This window comes from Molossus molossus, unplaced genomic scaffold (assembly GCF_014108415.1).
Source record: "Molossus molossus isolate mMolMol1 unplaced genomic scaffold, mMolMol1.p scaffold_m16_p_2, whole genome shotgun sequence".
Taxonomy (NCBI): domain Eukaryota; kingdom Metazoa; phylum Chordata; class Mammalia; order Chiroptera; family Molossidae; genus Molossus; species Molossus molossus.
In genome coordinates this window covers 117,863,020-117,883,830 of record NW_023425355.1, presented here as the reverse complement: position 1 = coordinate 117,883,830, position 20,811 = coordinate 117,863,020, and the positions used below count along the sequence as shown (strand labels likewise).

At 38.5% G+C, this 20,811-nt stretch overlaps 1 protein-coding gene across 1 annotated transcript in view; it reads left to right on the top strand.

Annotated features, from left to right (window-relative positions):
* Positions 1-20,811, top strand: part of PRRG1 (proline rich and Gla domain 1) — an 89,761-nt gene that overhangs the window by 31,907 nt on the left and 37,043 nt on the right. Inside the window, 1 exon segment of the mRNA XM_036271306.1 lies at positions 3,828-3,874. Within this exon segment, the coding sequence (XP_036127199.1) occupies positions 3,865-3,874 (10 nt within the window). The 5' untranslated portion in view covers positions 3,828-3,864.

The window sequence follows — 20,811 nt, the reverse complement described above, 5'->3', positions numbered from 1 at the left end:
GTTTTTGCTATGTCATTCTTCATTTCCACTTTGTTGGTTTTCAATGTTTGTATATTTTTACTCATGGTATTGATGTCCTTACTCATGCTGTTGAGCTTCCTCATGATCATGGCTCTGTACTCTACCTCTGATAACTTGCTTAAGTGCATTTCATTTATCTCATCTTCAGTGGAGTTCTCTTGTTCTTCCATTTGGGATTTGTTTTACCATTTTTGGCTATCTCAGTGGGTTTCGCAGCCCGCCAAATTTTCCCTGTGGGTGTTGCTGTTCTGCCGTTTGTGGCTTCCTCTACTGGGTTTGGATGAGTGTGGGAGAACCCACGTTTAACACCACTGTCAAGTCTTACTTTCCTGGGTATATTTACAAGCCCAGGAAAGGTTCACTTATCCTCTAACTTTTTGCCTGGAGTCTATTTGTCTCGGCTACTTGATGAGCCTTGCATTGTAGCCCTCAACTGAATGAAAAACTCTCTCAGGTGTTCAGCGTAAGAGGATTTCCAGAGGATGGGGCAGATGCTGGTTGGTAATGAATCTCAACTTGAATTTCTCTGGCCTAGATGTGTGGAGTTAAATCTCTGAGGGAGGTGCTGTCGATTCTACCCAGTGCTCTGGGAAGGAGCAAAATGGCTACTGTCCTGTGTTGCCACAACTCCGGAAAAACTCTGAGCGCCCTCCAAATCCTGGGTGTACCCACACAGTTCCAGTGCAGTCCACCCTCCCTTTGCTGGAGCCCACAGTGAGTGGTTGTAGTTAATTTAGTGCTCTGTCCTGGCCCTCTGCGTTGTGGAGCTTGCTTGGGATTTTAACCCTGAGAGTGCTGCTTACAGCTAAAAACAGCTGCTGTTCATAGGCTTCCAGCCTACCCTCTCTTGCCTCCACAGACCTACCAGGCTCAATTCAGTGTTTTATTTTTGTCCCTGGTTATATGATCTTCTCCAGCTGCTTTTCTGTTGCTTTTTCCCAACGATTTGTCTTTATTTTAGTTGTAATTCCAGTTTGGTCCTGGGAGGTGGTCTTTGTAGCTTCCATTCACTCCGCCACCATTTTGGAGTCTTCTCTGTTTTTAATTTTTTTAAATTTTTTTATCTTTATTGATTTTAGAGAGAGAGGTAGGCAGAGGGAGAGAGAGAAACATGGATGAGAGAGAATACCCGTGGGCTGCCTCTTGCATGTCCCCCACTGGGGATTGGGCCCACAACCTGTCAATGTTCCCTGACTGGGAATTGAACCGGTGACCTCTTGGTGCATGGGTCAACAATGAACCACTGAGCCACACTAGCAAGGCTCTTCTCCATTTCTTTGGGGTCAGTTATTAGAGCATTCTTAGTTTTTGTTGCCAGTGTAATGTTTGCCTGTTTCTTTGTGTTCCTTGATTCCTTGTATTGGTATTTGTGCATTTGTTTAAGTGTCCTCCTCACCAAGACTTTACATGTTCAATTCTGCAGGGAAAGAACTTCACCAGTCACTGCAGCTTGGGGGTACTGGATAGGTCACTCGGTAGCTTTTGTTGCCAGGCAGAGTTTGTTACTGGGGTCTGGAATTGGGTGAGACCACTGCACATGCTCTGAGGTTGAGGGGGGGGGTGCCTCAGGCTGGGCTCAGCAGCTCGGTGGACCGTATACAAGCAGGACTATATCCTTCTTTGGATGGGGCTGTTGACTGTGCTCTGTAAGTCAGGTGAGGCCACTAACTAAGCTCTGCAATCACCTTTGGTTAAGTCAAGTCCCAGGCTATATTTGGTGGCAGAATGGCACCACTGGTTGAACTCCAAAATTGGGCAGGGCTATGGGCTGAGCTCTGCAGTCACCCCAATTGTGTGGGATCTCAGACTGTACTCTACCACCAGATGGTGTCACTCCCTGGACTCTATGTTTGGGTGGGGCTGAAGGCAGGATTTAGTAGTCTGACATGGCCTCAGGCTGTGTCCTGGGATCAGGAAAGCCTGCAGACTGTGCCCTGAAGTTGAGTGAGGCTGCCTGCTGGTCTTTGTGATCACCTAAGCTATTGTCTGTGTTCTGCTGATAGGCAAGGTTGGTGGCTGGTGCAGTAGTTTATGTTCCTGATTGGACAGGGTTGCTGTCTAGGCTTCCTGTCTGGGCACAGCCACAGGTCATGTTCAGCAATTGGGCAGGGTCATAGGCTGGCTTTCTCTTCTTGTTAGGGTTGTAGACTGGACTCCCAGGCTGGGCAGGATATAGGCCAGGTTCTTCTGTTTCCCAAGGTCACTGTTGAGACTCCCTAGTTAAGCAGGGCAGAGGCTATGCTTAAGAGTTGAGTGGAGCTGCTAGCTTGCCTCCCTGACCAAGCAGGGCTATAAAATTGGGTTCTATTACTGCTTTAGTTCTCTAGCCAGGCCTCCTGGGTGGGCAGAACTGGAGGCTATACTCAGAACTTGGGTGGTGCTGGGAATTTGCTTACTTTCCTGGGTGGGATGGAAAGCAAGCTCCACTGCCCATATGGCCCACTGACTAGGGATCCAAATCAGGAAGAACTGCCAACTGAGCTCCCTAGCCAGAGGGGTCACTGGCTTAGCTCTGCAGATGGCCAGAGCTTCTGGCTGGGATCTCTGCTCAGGCCCTGCTGCAAGCAGGAATGCTCTGTGCCAAGACCTGAGCACTGGTTTCTGTAAGCCCCAGCCCCCTATCCACCTCTATCAAAGCCCTGAAGATTCTTCCAGTGATTTATATGAGGCAAGTCTTGAGTGGGCCTCCTGTGAAGTGTCCCACGTGCTGGGGAAGCTGGATGTACACCTCAGGCTCTCTTTTCCCACTGTAGAAACCACAGGTTTGGGGTGCCCTCTTGGTGACACTGTGTCACTGTGGGGAAGGAGCACGGTGGTCAGAGAGTATGTAGTCCTCTTACCCTTCTAGTGTGGGATTTTCACATTGGTGTCTTTTCTGTGGATAGTGGCTAGTTGGTCTTTCTGTGAGAGGGACTGAAGTTGGCCTATGAAGGAGACCTAGGTGGCCATCTTGATGACATCACTCTCCACTATGTGCTTAGCTTTAAGTAGGTTGTGCATTCCTTAATGGACTGATAGATTATGTCTTCTAATTTTGCCTCTCTGGTGCTTAGCTCCGTATTGGGAATGTGGCAAGTGAACAGTAAATGTATGGTGATTCTGTGATTGAAACCTATAAGAAAATGTAGATTTGTTGTATGAAATAGTTTCTGTGTATGTATTTTCATCTTTTAAAAGCAGAATTACTGCTCCTCCATGCATACTTGAATTTGCAATATGTGCTTTTTTTCCTCCAAAGTTTTTGTTGTTAGTAGTTCAGGGTTATTGCTTCATACTGTTTTGGGGTAATAACTCTGTGGACTGCTTTGCCTCAGGGGTAATTTGATTAGAGGCACTGCTGTTTGACACCATTCAGGAAAATGTTACAATATAAAGGGTATTGGATTTGTCACTGAATGACATTGAAGAGAAGTCAGGGATAGGCCAACTAATAACATGGTAGCCTGGTTATTAAAATAGGGCCTTTTGGCATTTTTGTCTGCCATTTTTTATTGATAGCACGGCCTTCTTCTAAGAGATAAGCATGTGACCAATTTGATGAGTTTTATTTGGCAAGGGCAGAAACTAATGCCAGATAAACAAGGTCATATTAAGTTCATATAGACCTCATGCTTCCAGAATACTGTGTTTCTGTCCTCTGAAGTTAGATACCTGTTTGTGATGGAGAAAACATTTATGTAAAAGGGCAAAATTAGAATGCACTGAAATGAAATGCTCATATTGACTTCATCAGTTCTAATGGAACTTACTTGATGTAGTGACTCAGCCTCTGTGAATCTGACTGTGTATGTGCTGTGTTTTTACAGGGAATCATCCAGGGACCTCCAGAGACCACAAGAAAACATGGGGAGGAGTAAGTTTCTTTTCACTTTTAAATAATTTAGGATCTCTTCGTATTAATTCACTGCATCCAGGAAATTAGATTTGCAACTCAAAGGGTTTGTTGTTGCTGCTGGTGTGTGTGTGTGTGTGTGTGTGTGTGTGTGTGTGTGTGTGTGTGTCTAAATTGCATTTCTGGTTAGTGTTAGAAAGTTTCTGTCTGAAGCAGGCCCATATGGAGAAAGACCAACAGACCACATGTTGGTCACTGGCAAGGGTCTGTTTTTATCCTTCTGCTCTTTTCTGGACATCTCCCAGTATAAGGGGAGAAGGCTCAAACCTGATACTATATAGACCTGCTCTAATCCCAACTTCTTTACAATTCTTAGCAAAATTACCCATATCCTTCCAATGGTTTCTAAGCCTTGTTGATAATAACATAAACAAACAAACAAACAAACATTCTACTGTGCAACCAATGACAGTATTAAAACATTTATCTGTGATTTATAAATGGTTTTGATTTCCCCTAAAATGTTAAAGCCTGGCATTAAGAACCATTAGATGAATTCCTTTTATTCTTTTAATTTCTCATAAGGCTATTTAGGGTCAGTGGCTAATAGACAAATTTAAGGTCATTTCATTGTTAATATAAACCAGCCACTAGCGACTTCATACATAATTCTAATCAATGTAGACTATAACATCACATTCTATAAAGGACCTCACAGGGAGACTTGGTGTTGTATAGTGTAGTGAGAAGAGTACTGGACATAGAGAATCAGAAGCCTGAATTCAAGTTCTACCTCCACTATCTTAACCAAATCTTAGAGCTCCCCTAAATTTGTTTTTTCATATCCGAGGTGGGATTAATACATTCTGCACTTCTGGCCTCGGGAAGTTGAGGTTGGCATATGGTGATGATACCTGTGAAAAGAGTGTTGAGAACTCTATAAAGTACAGTGGAAGAGAGCAGTGGTATCTGTTCATTGCTGTCCTTAATGAATAAAGTGTATCTTCATTGGTACTTTTATTTTATTTATTTAAATATTTTTTCTTTATCGATTTTAGAGATAGAGAAAAGGAGAGAGAGAGAAATAGAAACATTGATGAGAGAGAACATCAGTTGGCTGCCTCCTGCATGCCCCAAATGGGGATTTGGCCCACAACCTGGGCATGTGCCCTGACCGGAATTGAACTGGCAACCTCATGGTGCATGGGTTGATGCTCTACCACTGATGAGCCACACTGGCCGGACGGTTCTGTCTTTTAAAAGTTAAAATTAAGTTATTTGATCAGTAGGGCTGACTAGGGTTGTACAAGTGACAGAGAATGACTCCTTGTGTTTTGTGCTCTAGGCACTTTGTTTGCCCCATCTTAGTATGGACCCTGGTAGGAGGCCTTGGATTAATCATGGAAAATATCTTCCTGAACCTGTTGAATCAAATTTTGCCAGTTTTTCTCCCCCAAAACTTTCCTTGGATATTGATTAACCCCAGAAATTCTGGTTCTTTCCCATACTTCACAAAATATACCAATCTCTAATACTTTAGAAATTTAAAAAAATGAATAAATACAAAAATCTTGTCAAAATTTTGGTATTAATCCATACCATGTCCTAATCCCGAATCAGTTGTCAACAGAAGCTTCCAGAGTAGCTCATCCTGTTTGGTCCTCACCTAATGTCAAGTTTCAGGTGGATTTGGAGAAGAGAGAGAGCTACACTGAGACTGCAACACATTCCTTCTTGTTTCTTCCTTTTCAGAATAATCATCAGATCATTAGCAAAGAGATCATTAGGTGCTTACTTTAAAAGGTGACCCAACAAGTATTTGTTTAAATGGTCAGGCAATTAATAGAGTACTTGCTAAAAGACAGGACATGGTAATGTGATCTGTAAGATGGGCATGCTTTCAACCAGGAAATGAGATAAGGGAAGTGCTTTAAAAAAAATGCTACTTTTACAAACAGAAGCTAAGTAGTCAGCTGTTTGTGCTGACCACTTTAAAAGCATCCTGAACATCCTGAATCTCAAAGGCTCTATCCTTGACTCTCCACGCTTTACTTAGTTTTCCTGATTACACTTGTAAATTGCTGACACTATTAGTGAAAAGAAAAATGTTACTGTATGCTCATTTATTTTCTTTTCTGGCAATGTACAATGACGTTTTCACTGGATTTGGTAAAGCTCACAAACATAGCTCAATGTGTCATACAAAGGGACAACAGAAGAAAATATCACAAAGACATGGCACTACTCTCATTCATTAAGGAGCCACAAAAACAACACAGCTGAAAAACTATATAGTGTAGGTGAACAATTAAAATTAAAATTGAGGTGAATTTCTTTTTGTATTCTTTGATATTTAATGAAGAAATTATAAATATATGTTACATGAGTCATTTACGTGACATGAAAACATAAAAAGTCTTAAAAATGTTGGGGGTTGGGATGAGAACAGACTTGTGTATTTAATTTCTTATTAGGCTACCATCAGTGTCCATTGTATATGACATTGAAATCTCATTTACTATATATGGGTTCTGAGCTAGGGCTTAGTATTTAGGAATCTTAAGAATATATAATTATTGCCCTGGCTGGTATGGCTGGTTTGGGTGTCATCCTGTGTACTGAGGGGTTGCCAGTTTGATTTCTGGTCAATGCCTGGGTTGTGGGCTCAATCCCCAGGGGCTTGTGGGATGTCGCCAATCAGTGTTTCATCTCTAATCGATGTTTCTCTCTCTCTCCCACTCTCCCTTCCTCTCCCTAAAAATCAATAAAAATATATTTTAAAAGATAATATATAATAATTTTGATTTAACAAGTATCTGTAGAATACTTCATAACTCACAGATATTTCTCCTACATTATTTTGAGTTGTAAGACAACCTTGTGATGTAAATAGGAATTATTATCTTAATTTTATTACAAAACTGAGAGTTGTGACAAAGTCTTATGTAAAGCCTACTGCCTGTAAATGGAGAGACAAAATGTAAACCTTGGCATCCTTATGCCATATCTAGTTTTTATTTTCTAATAAACAATGTTTTGAATACCCAAGTCATCAGTAGTGTATAAAAGTAGATTAAAACTTAGGATCTATCCGTTGTTGTGAAATGTATGGAAGAAAATATTTTCTAAGATCTAAGATGATGTTCATATATTTCTCATAGCAATGGGGACTGGACAGGTAGGCCAAGAGAAATGGCTCAATGTTTGTCACCATTTATTGTAACAGCTAAAATATGTGTATACCAGTTAGTGAATTATCTCAAATATCAAAATCCTCAGAGCAGTGGGGGTCCATGGCTACAAAGGCAGTTGCACTGATTGGCAATCACCAAGATAAAAAGATAATTCAACTCAAGAAGCTTTTTGTACACAACTCACAGTGGGAGGTACCTAAAGTAAGGGGCCAGAGACACTTACCTGGTGTAAGTCACTCTTCTTCATCAATAGGTTTTTATTTTTGTGGTTTTTCTTAACACAAAGAATGTAACACATCATGGAACATCAAAATTGTATGAGACCACAAGGGTTAGATTTTGTATTTTAAAAAAGGAACGCATGCATAAATACAATTGTGTGAGATTTTAGAATTAACATTTTCATAAAGAAGAGAATATGAGGATTCTACAAATGTGTATGTGTATACTTGAGTATTTATCTTTAATCATCTTTAGATGGAAATTAAAACTTTAGCCTATTTTTTCATTCTCATCCCTCTAGCCCCAGAGCAACTGTTATATTCATGACAAAAGTTGCAGTAATCCACAAAGCAATTTTTCGGGAGTTCTCTTGCTAAAACATTTTAGGGTTATTGTTTTTGTTTCAGTGTTTGAATAGAATTTGATTTTGAAACCATACCTGTTTTAGGCCCTTGCCAGGTAGCTCAGTTGGTGAGAACGTCATCTAAATACACCAAGGTCATGGGTTCAATCCCTGGTTAGGGCACACATAAGAATCAACCAGTGAGCCCTGGCCAGTTTGGCTCAGCGGTTAGAACATCAGCCCATGGACCGATGAGTCTCAGGTTCAATTCCAGTCAAGGGCATGTATCTCGGTTGCGGTTGGTCCCCCACCCCGGTTGGGGTCGTGCAGGAGGCAGCCATTTCATGTGTCTCTCTCACATCGATGTTTCTCTCTCTCTTTCTCTCTCTCTCTCTCTCCCTCCTACTCTATCTGAAGATAAATAGAAAAAAAAAATATCCTTGGGTGAAGATTTTAAAAAAGAGAAAGAACTAACCAATGAATGCATAAATAAGTGGGACAACAAATCCATCTCTGTCTCTCTATCTCTCTCTGTCTCTCTCTCTCTCTCCCCCCCTTACTCCCTCCCTCTCTCTAAAATCAATTAAAAAAATAAAACAGCTGGCCGGTGTGGCTCAGTGGTTGAGCATCGACCCATGCACCAAGAGGTCGCTGGTTCAATTCCTGGTCAGGGCACATGCCCGGGTTGTGGGCCAGATCCCCAGTGGGGAGCATGTAGGAGGTGGCCAGTCAATGTTCTCTCTCATCGATGTTTCTATCTCTCTCTCCCTCTCCCTTCCTCTCTCTCTAAAATCAATAAAGAAAAAAAATTTAAAAAAAGAACATATGTGTTTTCCATCTGAATTTTTTTTCTATATCAGAACACACTTCTTTCTTAGTGCATGTTGTAAGTGCTATAGCAGTATTTTGTGGTATATACTAGCCTAATATGCAGTTATTAATGTCCAATTTTACTATTTTTAACTTAAGAACATAGCTTCTGGAAAAAATTCATCATGCTGTTTCTTTTTTTTTTTTTTTTTTTTTTAATCCTCACCCGAGGACATTTTTCCATTTTTTGTTCAGATAGAGTGGGAGGGAGAGAGAGGAACAGAGAGAGAGAGAGAGAAACATCGATGTGAAAGGGACACATCAAGTGGCTGCCACCCGCACGACCGACCAGGGCCGGGGACAAACTGCAACCAAGGTACATGCCCTTAGCGGGAACCGAACCCGGGTCTCTCAGGACCGCAGGCCGACGCTCTAACCGCTGAGCCAAACAGGCCAGGGCTCATCATGCTGTTTCAATCATAACTAACCACATGATGCTCCTGTTCCTTTTTTACAAAATAGGAATAATTAGTCATGAATTTTCAAAAGGATTAATTTTACTTTGTTGTATAGAAAATAATATCTGGAATAACCGAATGATAGCAAGCTGACAGGTTTTATTTGTGGAGATTAAGATAAAAATATGAAGATAACTTAGCATTTTTTTCTATTTTTTTTCTTCCAATATTTAGTCTTTGGAAATAACTTTTATGTAGCCTAGAAAAAAATCCTAGGTCTATAAAAATCTTAATTTGAAAAGTCAGTTTCCATCTTTTTTTGTATACTTAATGATGACATGCTCTTGTTGATCTAGTATGCATGAATATATTGCCATGCTGCAGAGAAGCAGTGGCAGCGCTGCCAGGCACAGTGTTTGTTGTTTTTAGCAGCATAAGTCCTTTGAGTCCCTGGATGTGCCTGGCTCCTTTAGCCTAAGGAACCCAAACACGTCCCCCCACTTATTGAGACTTCGTGGAAGGAAAGATGGTTTATAGCTACCGCAGTAAATCTCTAAGCTCTTTTTGATTCACTGCCAAGCTACTGTTCAGTTGAGGCCAATCTTGAATTTTAACTCTGAGCTCCATATTTTCAAATGGGGGATGAATGTTCACACTGACAAGCCTTGGAAAGTGGCTATCTCATAATGTAGTGCCTAATTTTATTTGACAGCTCCCTGGTTTATAGTTCAAGTGCAGGCACACATTTAAAGACAATTATTTCATTTTCTGGCCTGTGTTAAATCTGAAAATCCCTTTATTACAGTAGCATATTCATGCCTCTGCTGTTTAGATAATGTCACCAATTTATCATAAATCCTTATCTTCATAATTTTATAGCAGTAATGTCAAATCTGCTTGAGACTGACAACAGCTATTCTTTTTTTTTTTATTGGCAAGTCTTTCCCACCAGAAAAACAAAATGAACTAAATAACTCTCTATGGGTCAGACTACTTAACAAACAAACAAACAACAAAAAAAAACTTATAGTGCTTGATGCATTTTGTTTTTGATGCAATCCTTTCTGACTTTTGCCTATTTAAGATGCAAATAACCTTTGATACATATATTTAGAGTGGTTTCTCAACCTCAGCACTATTGACATTTTTATAATTGAGGCAAAAGTCACATAACATGGAATTGACCATGTTAAAGTGGACAATTCAGTGGCATTTAATGCATTTCTAACCTTGTGCAAGCATGTAATTCCAAAACATTTTCATCATTTCCAGAGGAGACCTTGGACCCATTAAGCAATAAATCATAATTTTTCCTTCTCCCCAGGTCCTGACAACCTGTAGTTTACTTTCTATCTCTATGCATTTACCTATTCTGAATATTTTGTGTAAATGCAATAATATAATATGTGACCTTTCATGTCTGGCATATTCACTTAGCATATGCTTTTTAGGTTTATCCATGTTGTATTAGTACCTTATTTTTTTTATTGTTGAAAGTATTACAGATGTTCCCCCTTTTTCCCTTTATTCTTTTTTATGGCTGAAAAATATCCCATTGTGTGATTATAGCACATTTTAATTATCCATTCATCAGTTAATGGACATTTAGGTTATTTTCACCCTGTGTCTATTGTAAATAGTATGGCTACGAACACTGATGTACAAGTTTTGTTTGAATATCTGTTTTCAGCTCTTTGGGATATATGCCTAGGAGTGACTGTTGACATTTTGGGCCAGATAATTCTTTGTTGTGGAGGGCTGTCCTGTGCATTGTAAGATGTTCAGCAGCATCCATGGCCTCTCCCCACTAGATGCCAGCAGCACCTATCCCTCCAAGTTGTGACAACCAAAAATATATCTACACACTGCCAAATGTTTCCTGAAGTGCAAAATCACCCAAGAATAAAGGAAAGCTAGTCTTTAGAGATAAGCTGGAATTCACATATTATAATGTTTTTAATAGAAGTAATTTGAGTCTAAAGAAGAGCCTTATATTTTTCTGGAAAATCATATAATTAAGCACTTGTGTCCTTGGATAAGTAATGTAACCTCTATATTTCAGTTTTCTTCTCAGTAAAATGAAGGCATTGAAATAGATCAGTAGTTTCCAGTGTGCTCAGTGAAGCCCCATGAGGGAAGCCACCACGAGGAAGAGAAAAGTGAAGTGCTCTTGGTATGTAACAACTCCCCTTCAGACAGAGCAAGCAAAAGTTTGAATTCTGCTATCATTTGTAGAGAAAATACATATATAAATAACATTGATTTCACCAGTGAAAAGTCATTTCTGAAATCCGTGTGCTATTAACAAAGGCGCTAATTTGCCAATGAGACTCCATTTCTTAAATCCATTATGTTCTCTGCTGTTGTGGGCAGGAGAGAAAGCTGAATGCTCCTAATAGCCAACTCTGGAATGTAGCATTTTATTAAATGTAGTATATACTCTATCAGGATAATTATCCACTCCTAGCGTCTAGATTACAGTGAACTATCACATAGATAATATCATAGTATCTATGATGACAAGTTGTAAAGCATACAACTTGTGGAGGGCTGTCCTGTATGTATTTAAAACTGTATATCGCCCTGGCCAGTGTGGCTCAGTTGGTTGAGCATCTTCCCGTGTACCAAAAGGTCACTGGTTGGGTCCCCAGTTGGGGCACATGTGGCCGGCAATCAATCAGTGTTTCTCTCTCACATCAATGATTCTCTCTCCCTTTCCTTCTAAAATCAATAAAATCATATATTTTTTTTTAATTTTTAAACTTGTCTTTATTGTTGAATGAATTACAGATGTCCCTCCTTTTTCCCCCCTTGACCCTCTCCTCCTCCTCCATACTCTTACCCCGCTCCTGCCTTCCCCACACTATTGTCTGTATTGGTTATGCATATAAGTTCTTTGGTTTCTCTCTTCCTGCCCCTTCCCTTTGAGGTTCTTCAGTCTAACAACTAATTTGTACTTATTAATCCCTTTATCTTTATCACCCTTCCCCCCAATCCCCCTCTCATCTGGCAACCAAAAAAAGTTCTCTGTATCTATGAGTCTGTTTCTGTTATACTTGCTCATTTTGTTTGTAGATTAAATTATTGATAGATATGCATTTATTGCCATTTTATTGTTCATATTTTTTATCTTTTTCTTCAAGAAAACCCATCGACATTTCATATAGTACTGGTTTGGTGGTGATGAACTCCTTTAGCTTTAATAAAAGCATATTTTTAAAAATAACAAAAAATAAACTATTTCATTTGGTGAGTTCTATCTGCTTTTTTCCATTAAGTGGTGATTATTAGTTATAGTTATTTCCAGACAAAACTGTAATCAGTGTAGATAAGATCCATAAACTAAAAAGAAAGTTTTATATTTGTAACAAACATCATTGAGGCAATAGTGACAGGAAAAATACCCATCTTTGGAATTTACCTGTTTTCATGATTGTACCTGATTGTGTGCTTAATTTTGTGCAGATTAGACCATTTGCTAATTCCATATTTGTTTGTTTCTTGTGGATAAGGCATGGCCCCTAATACATAAATAATCATGTGTTAGAGCACCACACATTTAAATCCATTGCTAGCAACTTGATTGCTGTCATCTACCATTTAATGAAGAATTAATTTTGGTAAGGAGTTATAAACTGTAAAACTCCATCAAAGAAAATTTGGTCTTTTGTCTTCCTGTACATATAGGAGAAACTATTAGACCATTTCTATGTATCGTATTATTCCTTATGAAGCATAAAATCATTAGACAAGAGATATCTGAATATATAATCCAAAATTTAGCTTTTAAGAAAACCATATTGAGTTAGTAAGACTCACCCTAGGGGGACATGTTTGTTTTGTTTTTAAAGAATATTGACTTGTACATTACCTCTTTTGTCTATTCTTGTATAGAAATCCATTTCTGGCGTTTCTCCACACTTATTCCCGGAAACCTGCCTGTTATCATCTGGCATTTCATTGCATTACCTCCGGTAGCATAAAGATATCCTTTTTAAAAAGTCTTCAGTAGTGATCATAACCACCACATTGTCTTTAAGAAGTAGGTTTGGGATATTAAATATATTAATAGTAATTATTTCTTTTCTCAAACCCTGAGACTTCTCACTCACATTAGCTCAATCTTGTAACTTTAAATTAGTTTTTAAAATATCTGAGTTCTTGAATGGGTTTCAGTTCACTAATTGCTGTGAACACATACTACATGCCATTCTAACTAAGTTATAAGTTTGTGACAACCTGGTTGAGTACATGGGCACCGCCATACAAATTTTGAGTCATAAACCTACTTGCTATGAAAAAAATTAAGCATTATTTTCCACAAGTAGGTTATAGTGGTAAAATACAATTGGGAAATATTATGTTTTTCCCACCTTCCTAAGTAATAGGAAGATGATCTAAATAGCATCTCTTTTGTAAGTGAAATGTCACTTTAGAATGTGAAGCTTTATTTTTCTTGGTAACATTATTTCCATCAATCTGTGATAAGTACTTATTTTATACCTATTTCCTTAAAAAAAAACAAAAAAAACAACAACAAAAAAACACCCTGAAGGCATTGTGTTCAGGCACAACTGAGTAAACAGTAGTATCAAAATGGCTTAGAAACAAGAAAGCAAAGAATTATAGTGTGACACTTCATAAGATCTTTTAAAATATATAAATCTGAGCACATGGTTGGGTCGAGAGTATGCCTTGTTGATTTTCTCTTGTTTATTTTTTGTTGGTAGTGGCTTGGAGGGGTGGGGGATAGTGGTTGCTTGGCTGGAAAATAGTATGTTCATATCCCCAAAGAATTTGGATACGATACACTACTCCCGCTGAACAAACATCTTTCCAATTATAAAACTCTTCACAGTTAAAACTAAAAGGACCTAAGAAGTCATATACAACTCCTTAGCTTCACAAATTAGGACGCAGGCCTAGATAAATTAAGCAACAAATGCAGAATCATGCAGCCAATTTAGTGCCAGAATTGGAACAGGACTCTGCATATTCTGAATACAAATTCAGGACCTTTTCATAATACCACACTCTTCTCTTTTCCTGCACTTCATTTGTGTCAGTACAGGGTTGGTGAAAGTGGTGAATGGATATTGGCTTTTTTAGACTTCAACAAGATAGTCTCAAGAGGTAGTTTTCATGTGACAAACAGAATGCTCAGTTAAGTGGATAGCTTAGTATGTTCTGCAGTCTTTATGAGAAATTCACAAGTAAACAAGATATTAGAGATTTATTCAGGAGGGAAAAACAACTTCCTGGCTAGCGAGTGGACTTGTTACGGATTGTCTGATACACCAACATTTACACAACAATATCTAGGAACAGACTTTCCATTTAAATAAATACATTTTTCCCAGCCGGTGCGGCTCAGTGGTTGAGCATCAGCCCATGCACCAAGAGGTCGCCAGTTTGATTCCTGGTCAGGGCACATGCCAGGTTGTGGGCCAGATCCCCACTGTGGGGCATGCAAGAGACGGACAGTTGATGTTCTCTCTCATCAATGTTTCTTTTCTTTTTTTAAAAAAATTTTCTTTATTGATTTTAGAGAGAGAGAGACAGGGTGGGGGAGAGAAACATAGATGAGAGAGAACATCGATTGGCCACCTCCTACTGGGAATTTGGCCCACAACTTGGGCATGTGCCCTGACCGGGAATTGAATCGGAGACCTCTTAGTGCATGGGTCAATGCTCTACGACTGAGTGACTGAGCCACACCCAGCTAGGCTCATCAATGTTTCTATCTTTTTCTCTCTCCCTTCCTCTCTCTCTAAAAATCAGTAAAGAAAAAATAAATACACTTTGCAGAGTGTTCATGCTCATCTTTTAAATAAGTGTTTTAAAAGCTTTTAAAAACTATTTTATAGGAATAGTTCTAAAATAGATCATATAATTTACTGCCTCCCTAAACAATATTCTGAGCATCTTATGGTCCTTTCTTGGTGACTCAGATACACCATTTTGAACATAATCATTGATGCCTACAGCTTTGGGAGCTTCTAGTCACTAAGCTTTCAAGTTTCTTCCATTCTGCCTTTTCATTTATTCTATACTTACTGAATCTTACTCTGTACCAAGTTCTTTACGAGGTGTTTTGAAAGACAGACATTGGATCAAAATATTAATAAGACATGAGCCCTGCCTTCGAGAAGTCTTAAGGGAGAACCGGATAAACATATCCAAAATCATAACACAGTTTAATTAATTTCTATAATTTAAGTATATGTAAATGCTGAATTTATAGCAGCTCTGTCTAATGAAGTAGGTAATACACTCTGGGGAAGATTTTTAGAAGATGCTATATCTGAATGGAATAAGAGCTCACTAGACAGAGGAAATATTATGTACAAAATTATGGAGACATTAAAGAGCCTGTTTGAACCCCAGCTGGCGTGGCTCAGTGGATTGAGTGTTATCCCATGGACTGAGAGGTCCCAGTTCAATTCCTGGTCAGGCCACATACCCAGGTTGTGGGCTTGATCCCCAGTAGGGGGCATGCAGGAGGCAGTCAATGGATGTTTCTCACATCGATGTTTCTATCTCTCTCTCCCTTTCTCTCTCTAAAAATATCAATGAAAACATTTTTTATTTAATTTTAATAAAGAGCCTGTTTGGAGAATGGTAAGATTTGGTTTGACTGAGGAATAAAGTGCATGGTGGGTGTGGTGGACAAAGAAATCACCCAATATCTGCATCTTTCACATTTGTCTCTTTCCATTCTTATTGCCACCATGCTAATGCATGATCTCATTATTCCTTAACTTGGTCATTTGTAAGTAGCCTTTTACCTGGTCTTTTCCCCTCCATTTTGGGGTAGGATAAGGAGAACATGGAGGGGAAAAGGCTAAAGGCCAGGTAAAGGCTGTGTGTGTGTGTGTGTGTGTGTGTGTGTGTGTGTGTGTTTGTGTACACAATAATAGTTTTCTAAGTTATTCTCCCTGAAGAATTGATCTGATTCTTGAATGCTATCAAATACTCTAAATATCTTACCATAACATTAAGTACCTCTATGACATGGCTATTGGCCTGTTTCCAGTTTACTTTTCTACTCTTCCTATTTTGAATCTTGAACTCTGGCCCTACTGACCAGCTCACTGTTCCTCATTTATGACCCTTGATTTATTTAATTCCAAGCCTTCACTTACTATTTTGTTTTTCTAGAATGTCTTTCTTCATCCTAATCCTGCCAATCTTTAAAAGGCCAGCTCAAATACACTTTTTAGAGGTCCTTCTTCAGGTCCCTCCCCCACCCCAAACACACCTCATCCAGTGGAAATATACCTGCCTTTTGACCTCAAAAAGCATCCACCATGTTCAGTCTTATATTAGAGCTCTTTGTGTATCTTTTATCTTCATTATCTCTTGCACTGAAGAACCTTGAGGGCAGAGGCCATCTGCTATTCATCTTTGTGACTTCTGATGATCTCATTGTACATAGTCTATGTTCAGTAAGTTTATGTCTTAAAAGAAAGAATTTTGTTCACTTAAAAGTAAAACATGAACACGTGCAACTTTAAATAGCGACTCCTTTTTTGAAATAAGACCCAAAGGGAGAAAACTGATTAGATAATCAGAGGAGAGATTTTTTCCAAGTCAGCTGTTAATTTTCAGACCTTATCATCTGCTGTTTTTTAAGCAAATGTATGGACATGATTTCACTTGGATGAAGATTTTTGTCATTAAAATATGAGTTTTAGTATCCTGCAATGCATTAAAAATATAGTACACGACTGGATAGTTTGATTTAAGGCAGTAATTAGGGAGTTCTTTGAGAACCCATCTTATTTAATCTATTTTTATTCCTTTAAAATTTTTATTTATTGATTTTATAGAGAGAGGAATGGAGAGGGAGAGAGAGATACAAACATCTATGAGAGAGAATATCGATTGGCCAGGCCACCTCCTGCATGCCCCCCCCAATGGGGATTTGGCCCACAACCTGGGCATGTGCCCTGACTGGGAATTGAACTAGCAACCTCTTGGTGCATGGGTTGATGCTCAACCACTGAGCCACACCGGCTGAGTTTATTCCTTTGTTTTGAATAGAAAGCATAGGTGAAAGCTATTTATTTTGAAATTATGAAAAAGTGATATTTTTGAGTAAATATATTTATCTTGTGGGTGTATGTGTATGTATCAGCCTTAGATTTTAAGTATTTTCTTTAGTAAGGATGTTTTCTAACTGTATATAAAGATAACAGTTTACATTTGTCTTTATATCCTTTAAAGATTTTCATTTGATTTTCAGAGAGAGAAGAAGGGAGAGAGAGAGAGAAAAACATCAGTCGGGCATGTGCCCTGACCGGGAATCAAACCGGCAACCTTTTGCTGCACAGTACAATGCTCAACCAACTGAGCAACACTGGCCAGGGCAAGAAAAGTACATGCTTTGCATAGCACCTCAGTGTTGTGTTCGCAAACTATATTCATATTCTGTATACTTGTCACATCATGTATTCTCTGATGAAGGCATACATAGGATTCCTAATGGTGGGTGTAGTGGCCTAAGGGCTACTTTGTATGGACTAACACACAATTTGATGAGAAAGAAGCACAGGGAAGTAATGAAATTTAGTTTCAAACATCATTGTTTTAATTTTAGAAGTCCAAATACAAGCCCTCACAATGTGGAAATTGCCTAGTGTTTTAGAAAGAGATTGTCTAATTTTATCTGATAGGTCCAAGCTGCCACCTTCCCCTTTATTTTGTTTCCACATTAAAAATATCCTAATTCTGTTATCATACAGTAGATTTACAAATGACTTCGAAAGGCGCTGGTACATACACTGCCACAACTTCCTGTTCCCTGTTATATGGCAGACGTTACTAATCTATAACAATATCTTCACTACAGGTCAGATTCTTAATCCAGGAGGTATCTTCTAATTGACTAGATTTGGCAAGTTAGATGAAATATACTCATCAGCTTTTTCTAACTAGAGTTCTCACTATTATGTTACCTTGCCTCTAACTATAAGAAATATGTCAAAGGTGTTTGTGGAATACTCTTAGTAATTTGATTAGACTGGGATTAGAAGATATGTCCTGCTACATTACGTTATACTTGCTTAACCGGAATTAGCCTGCTTTCTGGTTATAAGAGTTAGCTACATTCCTTGATTTCTCTTTTCCATGTAGGTAGCATAAGAAAATTATTTTCTCTTAGGAGAATTTTATTTTTTCTCTTAAAAGCTCAAAATACATTATTGTTTGTTTGATTTATCTTCAAGAAAACTGTCCCGAAAGCCAGGGTATGTTAGACTGCATTAATATATCTATTGTGTCTTATAATAAGCAGATAGATAGTCCCGATCAATTTTGCACTTGTCAGATCACACCTACAGTATTGCACTTAGTGTAGGACACTGTATTTTAAGAGATAAAGATGACACAGAGAGTCCTATACATTTTATATGAGCAATAGATGAAGGAACCAGACATGTTTATCTTGGAAAATAGAAGACTCAAGGGAAATCAGTTATTGTTTTTATGTATTAGTTGCCCTTGTTATATAGAGGAGTATGTCATTTTAGAGGACATAACTAAGACCAGTTACTAGGTAGCTGTTAATTAAGTGAAATATCCCTCAAAAAAGGGTGCCAGAGTCAAATAAATATGACAAGTGCATGTGTCATGTTCCTTTTCTGGAGATTTACAAATATATATTAAGAGTCTTAACAAGTCATACAGTAAAATATCTTTTTATTTTTTTATTTTTTTAATTTAATTAATTTATTTTTGTTACAGATGTTTCTCCTTTTACCCCCACTGATTCCCCCCTCCCCCCTGCCCTGTCCTCAGCTTTGTTGTCCATGTCCATTGTTCATGCATACATGCATATAAGTTCTGTGGTTTATCTCTCCCCCACTACCGCCTCTTCTGGGGACTGTCAGTCTGTATCCCACCTTCCATGTCTCTGGGACTACCCGATGCCTCAGACTGTTATGTTCATTATGTTCCACAAATAAGTGAGATTATATGATACTTGTCTTTCTCTGTTTGGCTTGTTTTGCTTAGGATGATACTTTCCAGGTCCCTCCATGTAGTCTCAAAGGATAAGAGATCTTTCTTTCTTACAGCTGCATAGTACTCCATTGTGAATATGTACCACTGCTTTTTTATCCATTTATCTACTGATGGACATTTGGGTTGTTTCCAGATCGTAGATATTGTAAATAGTGCTGCTACAAACATGGGGGTACATATATTATTTCTGATTGGTGTTTCAGGATTCTTAGTATATATTCCTAGAAGTGGGATCACTGGGTCAAATGGAAGTTCAATTTTTAATTTTTTGAAGGAGCACCATATTGTTTTCCATAGTGGCTGCACCAGTCTGCATCCCCACCAGCAGTGTACTGGAGTCCCCTTTTCTCCACACCCTCGCCAACACTTGTTGTTTGATGATTTGTTGATGGCGACCATTCTGACAGGTGTGAGGTGATACCTCATTGTAGTTTTCATTTGCATCTCTCTGATGATTAGTGATGTTGAGCATTTCTTCATATATCTCTTGGCCATTTGTATGTCCTATTTGAAGAGGTGTCTATTTAGTTTCTCGGCCCTTTTTTTAATTGGGTTCTTTGTCTGCCTTTTGTTGAGGTGTATGAGCACACTATATATATTGGAAATTAACCCCTTATCTGATATATCATTGGCAATGATGTTCTCCCATACAGTGGGTTGCCTTTCAATTTTGATGCTTGTTTCTTTTGCTATGCAGAAGCTTTTGAGTTTGATGTAGTCCCATGTGTTCATTTTCTCCTCTGTTTCTGTTGCCTTAGGGGATGTATCAGTGAAAATTCTGCTGCGTATGATGTCTGAAATTTTGTTGCCTAGAGTTTCTTCTAGGATTTTTATGGATTCACGGGTCGTCACATTTAAGTCTTTTATCCATATTGAGTTTATTCTTGTGTAGGGTGTAAGTTGATGGTCTAGTTTCATTTTTTTTTTGCATGTAGCTGTCCAATTTTCCCAACACCATTTATTAAAGAAGCTGTCTTTACTCCACTGTATGTTCTTGGCAACTTTGTCAAATATTAATTGAGCATATTGCCTTGGGTCCGTTTCTGGGTTCTCTGTTCTGTTCCACTGATCTATATGCATGTTCTTGTGCCAGTACCAGGCTGTTTTGATTACAGTGGCTTTGTAGAATAACCTGAAATCTGGTAATGTGATCCCTCCAACTTTGTTCTTCTTTTTCAAGATTGCTGTGGCTATTCGAGGTCTTTTTTTGGTTCCATATGAACTTCTGACGTATTTGTTCTAGTTCTGTGAAGTATGTCATTGGTATTTTGATGGGGATTGCATTGAATCTATAGATTGCTTTGGATAGTATGGACATTTTAATGATGTTAATTCTTCCAATCCATGAACAGGGTATGTGCTTCCACTTTTTTATGTCTTCTTCTATTTCTTTTTCCAATGACCTGTAGTTTTCTGCGAATAGATTCGTTATTTCTTTGATTAAGTTTATTCCTAGGTATCCTAATTTTTTTGCTGCAATGGTAAATGGGATTGTTTTCTTAGTTTCTCTTTCTGTGAGTTCATCATTGGTGTATAAGAATGCCATCCATTTCTTTGACATTAGTTTTGTATCCTGCTACTTTACCAAATTCATTTATTAAGTCTAGTAAATTTTTGATGGAATCTTTGGGGTTTTCTACGTATAGTATCATGTCATCTGCAAATAATGACAGTTTCACTTCCTCCTTTCCAATATGGATCCCTTTTATTTTTTCTTCCTGTCTGATTGCTATGGCTAAGAGTTCCAGTACTATGTTAAATAAGAGTGGTGAAAGTGGGCATCATTGTCTTGTTCATGTTCTTAAGGGATATGCTTTTAGTTTTTGCCCATTGAGTATGATATTGGCTGTAGGTTTTTCATATATGGCCTTTATTTTGTCGAGATATGATTCCTCTATTCCCACA